We start from the raw sequence: 14,105 nt of genomic DNA on the forward strand, positions 1-14,105 counted from the left end.
AAATAAGATATTGTGATATAACATAACAAAATAAAGCTTGGAAATAAAACTTAAACTGAGATTCGAAATAAGGCCAGAAAAGGTAATTGGTTAGAACAATTTTTAAATCAAATAATAATCATAACATAAGGTTTAGAGTGTAAAAACAATATGGCACTTTTTGATACTTTGGGTGGATTTCACTTCTACGCAATGCTGTTGGTAAAATAACGATTTACACTAACATTCAATTAACATCAAAGTGCATTTTGAAACATAAACAATATAGCCAATGAGTAGAAGCAGAAGTTCATTAAAAAAAAAAACTTGACCCAAATAAAATAATAAAGAATGCATTTTGTGCATACTTCTGCTATTATTGTGCAAATTTGGTTCTAGATGGGTCATTATCGATCACAATTATCTCCCCTACCTTTGGTTTATTTTGTCCTGGCTCTGTTGTCTGTCCATCAACATCACCTGACGAGTGGTTATCATCAACATGGACTTCATGAAATCCTCCATTACCGTCCTCTTTACCATCTTCTACAATAGATATACACTCTCATTATAATCTATACTGACTGATCTACTATATATCATTCTAGTCAACCCAGCTGTATATGGGTATGGATAATCCAATGCTAAGAGGTTTAGTCAGAGACCAGCAGGTAGCCACAGTCCTAGTAAACCGTAGTTGTTATCCTAGTAATTAAATGCTGTTTCTTTTCTTTGATTGAAACTTTGAGTTTAGCTGGCATAGTTTAATATCATATAGTATATAATACTATTGGTATTCTATACAGTATCATGTATATATTCCTAATATCACACATTTTAAGATATGATAAATAACTACAATTGTTTAAAATAAACTTTATATCTAGGTAAAGAATCAAAATAAAGAAAGAATAATGTGGTAGTGTGTTAGCTCAGTAATGAGTAGAATCATCATCTGACTCATGATAACGTTTGGTTAGGTTAGTGTTACCCTGAAAGTAAGACGCCATGAAAAGTATTTAAGAAAGCTGTACTGTTTTTGACTTTGAATTCTTCTCTAGGAAAAGGGAGAAAATGACATGCCAGAAGTCAAATGACAGAGATACACCCCTTAACCAAAAAATCCAATGAAAAACAAAAAGCAACACTTGTCCTCAATCTGTAAAACCTCTACAAATTATTTAAAAAATATATAAAGATGGCCAATTCAAATTGCCAAAAACAGAAAAAAATGACTAACAATTGTGAACCTCATTTCTAGAATATCCCAAGATATTTATTTAATAGTTATTTATCTAATATCTTAAAATCATCTCTTCATCCAGAATGTAATAACTTACTACCTGATTTTTTATAGATAAATGTCTTGAAATAAGATATATATGAACTCCCTTGTCCACTTTCATTTTGGGTGTCCATTTTGTCAGGTCACCTATATTACTAGCTTTATTTTAGTGGTTTACTTAAAATCTACAAAACTTTACAAACACTATGAAGTACCTATAAGTGACTATAAACCTATCAGATTTCAAATTTATGTTTCATATAGTACTATAAAGTGAATATGGTCAGTATTTAGGTAGATAATATGGTGAAAATCAAAGGAAAGTTATGTGAAAATAACATTAGTAAGTAGTTAATTGTTTATAGCAATACAATAATTTAAACTAAAGAAATTCACAATCACCTTTACCTCAGCTAGTAGTATAACTTTTTTATTAAAATTTACTCAATTATAACATTTGAAAGGTTCATAGGGAAAATTGCACATAAAACTTGTATAGGGATAAACAACTCAACTGATTTTAATAATATATCAAACATTCCCAGACAAACTAACATAATGAACCTTGAACTAATTTTAAATAGGTCTCTTTTAACAAGAGTACGGTTCTATTTTTATAAGCACTGTGGTTTGATATCAAGGTGTTTTACTTCCTTAAATTTAAACAGATCAACAACAGAAATCAAAACTAACTTGTAAACAAAATATCAAAACCTTGCCAGTAGGCCTACTTATTAAATCTAAGCTTATACTACATAAACTTTTAAATATAGGTCTAATTTGATTGAAATACTATAAAGGTTATTCATAAATATCATTTATAAAGGTATGTAGTTTGACATGATCAATGAAGTGAAAAGTTTATTGGTATACTGACTACTATCTCTACTACCAGTACTATATAATATATCTATGGGTCTTCTTGACCATTACGTTAATATCTAATTAGAATTTTGAAAAAAATCATCGAAAAATTTCATAAATTGACATATATTCATGATTCAGGTAATTATTTTCACTGCAATTGAAATTCAAGAGAAAAGAAAAATGAAAGGATTTTGATGGTCCAACCCTTAAGGTAAGACAATAATATCAATCTATGGAAACGCCTTAATTTAAATCACATCTAGGTTAATGTATTGCAGAAAACACTTTCTTATATTTACAAGCTAAAGAAAAGTGAACACCCTATAAACTAATGAGAAAGCATGATAATAAACCTGAAATGAAAACTTACGACCAGGTGGGCCCTGTAATCGACCATAGTGTTGTAACTGAATATCATCAGTGTCTGCCATTTTGTTCTATTTTTAACTTTCTACTCTATAGTAACCTGCCACATATTTTACAGCCTTCTATTTCCTATATCAATTTCAGTAGAAACAGCCTTGTTTTAACAACTTATAGTCCAGTTTTCCCACACCTCAATCTTCAAATACCAGTATATTCAATTTTAATAAAAAGAACTGGTAGATATAGTGTTCACGCATGTGCAGGTGTCAACCCACACTGTTAGAGTTCATCCGATATGCTTCAACAAGTTTCTATTGACAAACAGCTATAGGGCGATTCACATTCTACAACCTAAACAAAACACACAAGAGAACACTGTGTCGTGTACATTTATTAACTTATTTTTTGAGTGTTTTAATTTTCAAACAATGAGTAGGTAGACCCACAATGTGTCATTCTATTAATAGATATTTCTATGGAATTACATAAGGCATGGAAATGTGTTTATAATTTCATTGGGTAATAACTTTGCTGGATTTAATTTTCACAGATAAAGAAGAAAGTGAAATTGTGGTTAAAAGATTAAGAGGAAGAACCTGATAGTGTAAGATAACATAGTCAATGCAACATGAATCATCTATTGGACATACATTTCTATTTGATTGTGTTGTGCCACTATGGTAAAAAAAAAAATAGAATCTGGAGTATCTTCTTACCTGTTTCATCATTGCCATTTAGCATTTTCATCTTCACCTCATCTTCAATTTTAGTTGCCATGGCAAACACTTATTTCTGTAATAAAAAATAAAAATTTTATGAAATGTTATTAGGCTTATAAGTTTAAGGGAAAATACAGGCCTTCCAATAAATCAAGCTATATGTTTCAATTGAGCTCAAATTAAACTATCCATAGAATTCAGAATTCAAATCCACCATTCGGAACCAATACAAGAAAACAAAAATTTTTGGATCTTTTGATATTGTATATTTCTTTTATCATTGATGAGGTACTATAATATATAATAATATCTGCAAGGGAGACCTGATAAAATGACCTGGAACTGACATTGGCTTTGATTATGGTCTGTGTATTTAGGGAAACAAACATCGGACTTGAAAGTTTTTAAAAATCAGCTTATGGTATGTAATACAAAGACAATATTGGAATATTGTCATTAGCTTTATAGAAAAACAACAGAAACAAAAAAAGGAGGAAGTAAAACTCCATTTTAAGTTCTAAATGGAAGCAGAATGTTGTAAACAGTTGGAAACAATTATGGTACTCAAATGATAGTTTATAATGGTCTATTTGAGAGTTAATTTAACATAAACAATAGTAAGAGGGGGTAGCATGTTCCTGTCTGACTGAACACAGCTACAACAAAAACAGCACTGTAATCAATTTTAATTAATAAATTACACTCAGACTGGATTCCTACTTTTACAGGTCTATCTGCCAACATAGTAAAAATCTACCAATTGTTATTAGGTCAGCTTTATAAGTTTATGACCAAAACCTTTTCTAAATCTTAATGTTTAGAGGGATATAGGCTTATATAATCAGAAGGTGAGACACAAAATAAGGATGCCATGAAGTATATTTTGCGAAACTGGTGTTCTTGTCTCAAGTAGGACTATATTCATAGCATACCTATCTATTCAAGTGCCATTTTACAAATATTGGCATTGATGAAGATATGAAGTATTTTGCTGGTACTGCTATAAAAGGTGTCCCAGTGAGTAGTGAACACCCTTGATCATTTTTAAATGAAGCTTACTACTCCAAAAAAAATTGTCCTTGTGTTCAAAAAATTACCCATGTGTAGATAAATTTACCTCTAAGTAGATGGATTTAGTTACGCGCACACACAAGCATTTGTTCATTCATGGAAAAAATTGTCAAACACGTTTGATTTTCAACCTTTTGTCAAGAATGACATAATTCAACTGCACACGGAAGCTATTGCACAAGTGCACAAATGAATCTGCCTGAGCTGATAGCTTGTGTATGCACCAGACTTAAAATTCTCAGTGGTATTTTGGTGATCGTGGTCTGGTTAGTCTACTGGCATTAGGTATTTAATATATCATTAGGCCTACTTAGTTGAAATGGGTGTATACCCCTATTTAAACAATAGATCACAGGTACTTGTTTCTTTTTCTCCACAGTGTAAAAACATAAATATAACAGGGTTGAATTCACTTCAGTCAGCACTCAGCTTGACCAACAGGGCACTAAAACCGAAACATCTGTCTCTATTCCAGCCTCTGATAGCTATTCGGACAGATGTTAGCAAGTGTAGAGACAGAAAAATAGGTGCAATTAAATGGGGACATTTCACATCTCTGCAGGTGTGGGGAGTTTTAAACCTTTTTATATACCTCGGATCTGCATAACGCAGATATATTTAGAAAGATGGACATTTTTGTAGTTCAGCCATACCATAATTTTCTCCCTACACAATTCATGTCACGTCCCCAGTTCTATCAAAGTTTTTCTTAACGAAACTGATCTACCATCAGCCATTTAAAACTGTGTGCGAAGCCAAAAGCTCCAAGGTCATAGAGTCAAGTTATAGTAACAAAACGAAAGTTACGGTGATGCCCAACACTAATTTAGAACATTCGGAGGTGTGGAAAATCCCCATTTAACAGGATATTTTTTTTCTGACTCTACTCCAGCTAGCAACTGTCAAAATATCCATCAGAGGATCGAGGTAGATGTTTCGGACTAACAGGGCACAAACGGCAACATGAAAATACCAGTTCAGTGACGGGAAAGCTGTGTAAAATCATTAAAATAATGCAACACAATGTATACCTGTACCGGTATTTGAATTGAATTTCTTCTCGCTACAAACCTTATATATAGATTTTATACATTTTGTGGGAAATGAAAACAAATGCCTGTGATATAGACAATGAAATTTAAGACAAAAGATAATATTTTTTAACACTCGATTCAGCAAGAACTATATCAAACTATGCTTTTATAATGCTGATACTAATATACACTTTTGAGTATATAACATTTGTATTTGAGGACAAAGCATGGTCTAAATATGTTCCAAACATGTCTAGAACAATAGAAGGTAGGACAATAGAAGGTTATTCATGACGGGAGGCCATCATTTATGAAATCATAGGTTAGAGGTAGGAGGGGAACCTGCAAATTTCAAAAGGATCAATGTTACTGCTGAGTGATAAATCCACCAAGAAATTATAATAGGTCATGAATTAAACTATTTTACAAAATACCTGTACTTTTCTCTCACATCAAGGATGGAGCCAAGAGGATAATTTCCATCCACAAATTCTTGAAAAAAGGGATTGTTGCAGATGTTGGCTTTTTTCCCAATGTTCACCTACAAACCGGAAAGGGAATTATCCGATAAGATTTGTCTCCCCTTTAAAACTGTTGCAACTGTTGTGAAAGTGCGTTCGATTCAATGTTCTGTACTATTCTGAAACTAGATCATTACCACAGAGTAAAAAGAAGTCTTGATATAATATGATAATTTGATATAAATTGCAGGTTGTGATTTCGATTCATCATGTTGCTAGATCATATCACATAGTAAATGTAGAATGATAGCTAGTATGACATACAATACAAGTCATCTTACACTGTAGGCTACAGACCACATTTATTTCATATTATCCCCCTTTGACCACACAGAGAAATGAAAATACGAGACCCTATATATTCAAGTAGAAGTGGGTGTGGCCCCTTGGTTATTGCTCACCAACATGAAGATATTGGATTCGATAACGATATATTTGGATTTAATATCTTAGTATTCATTGATGCAGGTGGGAGTTAGTCAGGAGCTACTAGTCTTTCGAAAATTGATCATTCAGTTTAATTACATTAGACCTTCCGTTTTTTATTAGCTTTCAGTTTAATTTAGGCACAGTGAGGGTCTTACACCACCAGCTGATCAGATTTCCGACAAAATTTAGGCTTGGTCGGCCCTCTAACATAATTACATTTTTTGAGGGAGGCCTATAAAAGATGGATAGTGACCGCCTTTATCTCTCCCTGGCTTTCTTAACCTGATAAAAACTCGTCCTCGGTCATTATCCTATTATTCATCTTTTGAAAACATAGACATTGAAATTGATTGATATTGATTGGCTACTGTGAAAAGACACATGTAGAATTACCTCCCCCATGGAAAAGTGTGAGACCGGAATCATAGGATACAAAATAAAAAGAAAATCTAAGTATGGACTTGTAGTATTATCCCCATCATAAGAACACGTATAGGCTACTTTCGATTGAATACTACAGGGTTAAAAATCCCCACTATTTCTAGATTTGTTGTCTAGAAGCCCAGAAAAAGATTGAAGGAGACAAAACTTTTTGTTTGTTGAAAATAATCATTCTTTTATTATACCTTTGAGCTGAAAATTAATACTGCAATCGAAAAACATCATTACATGCAGGGAAGTGGGCTTAACTTTTATGATTAAAATATTAACTTTCAAGATTTACACATTGTTTTTAAAGAGAGGGGTTGCCAATCCTTTTGACGAATCCTCGATACGATAATTCAATTTAAAGCTACCATGCTTTGATTACACACTATCAAGTTTTTTAGACTATGAAATCTTTAATCAATTGGGTTGTAAATGGTTGATCCTGAATAATATCTTCTTCACAGATAGAGCACTTTTGCACTTTTCTTTTAAAGGTTTTCTTGTCATCACTGAATACTATGACAGAGACTACTTAAATATAATTGGTGATTATTGACAACTTTTTAGCTTTTGCTAACAATTAATGACAACTCACATAAATAAGATACATTGTTGGTTCTTAAATTTGTTCATGTGAGGTCAAGCTATAACGGGATAAAAAGTATTAAAGGCCAGGACTCGTCATTTTCGGGGATTGGTTTGAGTCTTAAAAAAAATGTAAATAGTCTTCAGAAGTAAAAGTACATAATTTTTATATAGTATAAAAAGAGTTTTGGAAACAAGCTGAGGTTTATGTTAATTCGTCACCAAATACAATGCACTAAAATATAGAAAAAATAAATGAATATAAATAAATGAATTAGCAAACTAATATAAATATATAATAAGTTAACAATTAAGTAGTTTGATTATTTAATCAATTAAATAGTTAATTATTATATAAACATATGAAAGAAAATTTGCACCAAGTATTCTGTCCGTCCACAACCACAAACGAAGCTACAGACAAAGACAGCTGGGCTGGTCAATTGGAGACTGTGTTGGCTTTCAATAAATAATTTGATCAAAGACGAATTTTGAGATTTGGAGGTAGAAAACAGATGTTGTTCATGGCGGTATACTTATAGATGTAATAGAAATCGAGTAAAACTTGGGGAGCAGAAAGTGATTTGAATTTAATTTAGGATCAAATATAAAGATAGGCCTACACTACTAAGGCAAATATACAAGATACACTACTAAGGCAAATATACAAGATACACTACTAAGGCAAATATACAAGGTTAGTATACAGGATTCGCCAAATAGATGAAATATACGTTATCAACTAAAAGGGTTAATTTTATATAAGATGATGAGTATACACGATCAACAAGAAAGTATACAATACCATCAACAAATGTAAGTAATAAAGACCTACATTTAGAGTAAGTAGGTACGCCCAGCAAACTAGGGTAAACATACCAGATTCACAACTATATACGGTAGGTAAACAAGATCTGCGGTCAGTAAACACAATCAACAAACTTGGGTATGCATTTGCTGATTCAAATTTCGACAGTGAGCTTTGAACACTATTACTGATTAGATTAGCTAGAAGAAATTCCAGTTTCTGAGACTAAAGTACGATTGGTCAAACAGACATGGCTCTTTAAAGATGGAGGAACCAACTATAGTTTAGTAACTTTTCCATGCCATTGTTTTTTAAAGTCGTTGATATTTCTACATAATATAATACACCCCACATTGTTTCCTAGCAAACACTAAATTTAAAACTAAATGATATTGAAAATCATTGAATGATTGTTTGAGATTTCAAATTGTGAAAATTCTTCTCACTTAAAGTGATAGCATGTCTTAGAATGAACATAATTTATTTTCTGGAAAAGGTCAATATGAGTATATATTCATCAGTTAGCTTACCTGGTATCAATCCCAAATATTAAGCGTTTTTCAATAGTTAATTGCATATTTATGGATACTTACTAATTTGTTTGGATTTATTGGATTATTTTAAGGATCCTGTTATGTTATTTATGACACAAGGTATATCTACTGGCCAATTTAAAATTCTTAAATTTTATGTTACTTCTAATATTTATAGCTTACTTATCGATTCTTAAGAAATATAATTTACATATAAAAACAGGTTTTAGTCAAGAAATAAGTAGTTTAGATCTTAGATAGTCAACTGATTAGTGGTTTACACAGAACGAAATTCTTAAAGATGGCAACGAGTGGAGCGCATGTTGTGATCTTCGTGATAAGTATACTATAATAGTAAATATTTGTATTGGAAACCAATGTATTAAACCAGGTACCGATTTATCGTTATCAAACAACTTGAGAATTAACACCGTGTCGTTTCGTACTATCTCGTCTTTAGAACCTGTGGATTGTGTTAGAATATGTTACATTCATTGTGTAATTATGTGAATTTTAATAAACGGAAATTAGACTGTTCACTTCTGGCAATAAAGGGGCAATTGATTTCCGATAATGAATATTTTTATATTGAAGTCACCAAATGGAATGATTATATGCTAGACGGGTGTACAAATCACATTTGGACTAATAATACAATATGTATGGTAGAAAAGGGTGGATATTATTGTCAGCCAATAAGATGTAACGCTATATATGTTAACAATATCAACTTTGCCTCTTTTTCCAATAAACCATTGTGGAACTTTGGTGAAACGGTAGAATATGCGTGTACTCGAGGTTATTTTACAGTAACCAATGCTACTTGTTTAACATCTGGGACGTGAAGTTCTTTTACATGTAAAAGATTTGTGCAGTGTGGTGATAATAAAGTTTGTTCTGTGATAGAAAATAAACATTACTGGATTTACTTGAACGGAACTCAAAAACTACAAAAGGTACATTGCAAAATTGGAGTTGGTGCATATATAACACTAACTGAATACAATACGGCGTCCAAACCTGCATTCATACGAAACAACGGTTCCTGTGATTTGATTGACGACATTTCAAATGGTCAAGGGTACACAAATTACCAAAAAGTGAACTTAAATTGTTCCCTGCTAACATCAAAATTAAATTACGTCATTGCACTAATTCAACATACACAGAACAAAATTATGGCCATGCTGGAGACTGTTATGCCAGAACGAACAGCAGTGAATGTAGTGTTCTTGGTAGATTTATCATCAACACTCGCGGTACAGGGTTAAGAGTTAAGGCATCAATTAATTGGACGACTATTGGTACAAACGGAGTCATTGCATATATTACTAGATCCCCAGATGGTAATGTTATAGGGGGCTATTGTGGTGGTAATTGTGGGGGATGTGCACCCGACGGCGTCCTTTACATAGAGGCCGGCCCCAACTATACTCCACCACTTGACAGTTTTTATGTGAAGACATGTATACATGTACTTGTATAAAAATGCTGTCAAACATTTGACTATCGGACATCTATCATTGGAGTTGGTGATGTTTCATTTGAATTTAAATTGTGATATGTTCGTACCTTATCAGTGTGCTACATACTGTCCTAGAAAATATAAGGAAAAGACAGATTTATTTTATAGCATCTTTATTGCATTAAAAACCATTTTAAGGGTAGATATCATAATGTATATCATATTGATAAGTATGTGAAAATTTACGTATGTTATACGATTGTTTAGTTATAGAACACAAGAATTTGACATCTCCGGAGTCTAATATTAAGGAAACTGGCAAAGGGACAGTTGATATCATCTGGAATAATTCCAAGTTGAACATAACACGATATTGCCGAGATTCACAGAAATTACCAATAATATAAGTTACACTGTCCCCATAGTTTCTTACCACTAACATAAGACATTGCTGATGAAGTGGCACAATCTCGGGATCCACACCGAAGCCTTTTAAATTAGCATAATCTAAATTCAATGGATACGAAACATCCACACCACTAAGAGACGTACAACCAAATTGCGAAAATTCTGATAAAATTTTCTTGTCTTTGAAATCCAATTCTTTCATTTTGATATCAAAATTCCTGAGAGAACTGAAACCATTAAAAGCAATCTCCAGATCATTTATTTGGTAAATGGTCCCATAACGATCTAAATTGACATCTAAATCAAATTTCATTAATCGAGATCCACGATTATGAGCTATTCTTATATTACTAAACATCACCCCACTTATAAAACTACAGGTTGCGTTGTTTTCACTGAGCTCTTTATTTATAGTCCCGATAGCAAATTCCACAAAAGCAGTCTGAATAGAGTCGTTAGGATAAGAAGCGAAGACACCCTCACAGATACATAATAATGGTGGCGCGATATTTAATTGAGAACAACTTCGTGATTTCGTCAAGGGATCTAGCATAGAGTGTCCGGAACTAGCATCCTTACCAATGTATTCGCTACCAGATTTCTGAATCCTTGCCGACTTTTCCATCAAATCTATAATGGTTTCTTGTATATCTGCGGTTGATATGAGCCTAAAACTATTCATCTTTAAAATAGACGTCAAATCTTCACCCAAGCTTAATCTCAGTCGCTTTGGTAGTAAGATAAAGAACATAGGGTTACTATTCTCAACATGGAAGAACTCTTTACTTTTTAATGATAAAGTAGATGGTCTGCCAGCATCACTTGCTAAAATCACGATACTGTTCTGTTTAGCCAATAGTTCTGAAACTATATTAGTTAATGCTTTGTCCATATGTTCAATTTGATGCGAGCGAACTTCGGAAAGATTCACCATGGATGTACTGAGAAGCGTTTGTTCAAATGTATTAGTTATATGTGCCATTGTAAATAATGAATAAAAATCATAATAATATGAAACTCCTCCTTTAGTATTTGGTCCCTTTTGAGAATTTGAAATTCTGTTACAAAAACTTTGTACTAATTCGCGATTCTCAGCTAAAACGCCAATGAATTTTCTACAAGGACCATTCGAGTTGATCAAAAATTTGTGAAAGAATTTATGTCTTGGATAGGAAATATTACAAGCTAAATCCACAATATTAAAGCAAATGTTATTCAGTTTTGAATGTTGATCAGTATATATAATATCGGGTAGAACTCGACCCAACATTTTCTGTTCATCCCAATGTTCAGCCTGAACTCGTTTAAAATCAATCACTTCCACTTTCTCATTGACCAAACTCAAATGAACAGATGCGAAATTGTTGAATTTAGAAATGAACTCATTCCTGGAAATATGGGTGAAATGGAAAACACGGGCATCCAATGGAAACAGTTCTTGTGAGTTGTGTATATTTTGCAAAATTTGGTCGTTATCATAACAGAACTTGTTTTCAGAGTACTCAATATCTAAACTGAGTCGAACAGGTTGAAGAACTTTACTGAGGTACGTTTTCTCACAGAATACTTGTATTTTACTACCAATATCACCATCATGATCTCTATCACCAAATATCTGATCAAATATAATCTTCTCTAATAAATCCATAGTGATATTCGATTTGGAACTTTTATTCAAGGTAAAATCCACGCGATATTGCCCACATTCAGTTGTTCGACATTGCACCGTGTATGAAAACCGATCACACATTTTGATGACGTCACAGATGAGTTTGTTATCCTGTGTAGACAAATGTGAAGTTTTTCGATGCATTCGTCCTTGCAGAATAATTAAATCATTTTCACTGGGTTCTAATAAAGGACATAAACCCTCTATTTCTCGTTGTAATGATGATGATATAAATATAGTTGTATTTCTGCTATAACTTCTTTTCATAGTTACATGGTTATCACTGTGATGACGTAATAGTGTAGAATATATGAATAAGAACAGGCACGTTGATATGATGAATGGAGACTTAATAAATCTCAATAATTTGGTAGTTGGTACCATCTTGTATAAACCAATCTGAAGAAAATTAAATTTACAGTTACAATTATAGCACCAAGGGTGTCCGAAGGTCCAAAATAGACGCTCCCCTACGCTTATAATGTAAATAATAAATACATAATTGAGTTGGGGGAAATAGGGCTAAATGAAGATTCCAGCAGGCATACGATTAAATTATTCAAAGATTCTCCTTTACTTCATCAAAATGTCGATTTTTGTCTAATATTAGTCATAGATGTAATGTACAGAGATATCAGCCATAAGCACGAAAACATGACACGAATCTATGGGAATGGAATACCAGGTTCGAATGTTATAGGCCTATACTTTCAGGAGACGCTGGCACATTTCAAATCATAGGTATCCTTTAGGATTTAAAGAATTAGTGATATATCGTGTAACTCGATTCATCAAAAATTGAAACATTATTTTGTGCAATTTCATAAACATGTTACCTATAATGTTACATTATAATATTATTTTATCTATTCTATTGCTTGAAAGAAGTCCCAAATTGTCAGCTCCATTTCCGTACCAAACACTTAATATTAACCAATATAAAACTTACCACTGGACAGTTTGACGAATACATGAAGAAATAAATTGGGGTGAGGTTATCATGTTGAAAACTGTACCAGGTGTGAACAATAGTAATTGTAACCTTGGATATAGTCGAGTTTGTCACAAATTAACACCAACTATTACACCTGTTCACTTAAAGGACGACAATCCAAAAATATATAAAAAAAAAATATAATATATTTTATTTCTTTCAAAAACAGCCTTTAATGAATTATAATGGATAATAATGATGCCTAAGAAATTTTTTTGTGAAAATAAACTCTTATCATATCATTAGAAAAAAAATCATGTCATGAGCTCACAATAATCCTTTTTGCCATCTAATTTTTCTTATAATTAGCCAAAAACAAAATTTGTAACAGTGATCGGCGGCTTACAAGTCTAAGTAAGATTACGCAACTATAAACTTTGAAGAACTATGGAATGTTTTGCTGGATCTTATCTTTCAATAATTGATTATTAAATTATAACATGTATTATTATACTATTTTAGATGTCATTGACGAGATCGATTTGAAATCTACAACCAGAGCATTTTGAATTGTTACCGAATTTTTGTGAAATGAAATTTTTTTTATTTAGATATCAACGTTTTTCATACGTTCTATTTCAAGGGAAGTAATTCTTTGCAATTTTGTTTGACCACTGAGGCTTCTTATGAAAATGATTTAAATAGAATTTTAGTCGAAATTCACAGATAGTGTCGTCTCGGTTACAGAAATGACCAATAGAAAGCCTTCGGAGTACTGTAATTCGAAGCATTGCACAGAGATACAATAAGTATCTCTCAATATAAGAGAATACCCCCTCCCCCCGAATACACTTCTACAGCTCTACTCCCAACAAACGGCCTCACTACCATATCTTCACCTATCATCTTCTCACTCTGGTACACCGTTCTGACCTTGTCAATCGCATCTTTTCCCTCTGATTACCAATCTTGGGTATTAACCTTTAATTCCCAACCTCTCTAC

General features: G+C 32.5%; 1 protein-coding gene across 1 annotated transcript; it reads right to left on the reverse strand.

Moving 5' to 3' along the window:
- Nucleotides 1-10,284: 10,284 nt before the first annotated feature.
- LOTGIDRAFT_155503 (hypothetical protein) lies at nt 10,285-12,552 on the reverse strand (the record flags this gene model as incomplete). Its single annotated transcript, XM_009067051.1, has 1 exon — nt 10,285-12,552. The coding sequence occupies one exon, from the start codon at nt 12,550-12,552 to the stop codon at nt 10,285-10,287; it is 2,268 nt and encodes a 755-aa protein (XP_009065299.1).
- Nucleotides 12,553-14,105: the final 1,553 nt, after the last annotated feature.

Source organism: Lottia gigantea (genome assembly GCF_000327385.1).
Source record: "Lottia gigantea unplaced genomic scaffold LOTGIsca_8, whole genome shotgun sequence".
In the NCBI taxonomy this organism is placed as follows: Eukaryota; Metazoa; Mollusca; class Gastropoda; family Lottiidae; genus Lottia; species Lottia gigantea.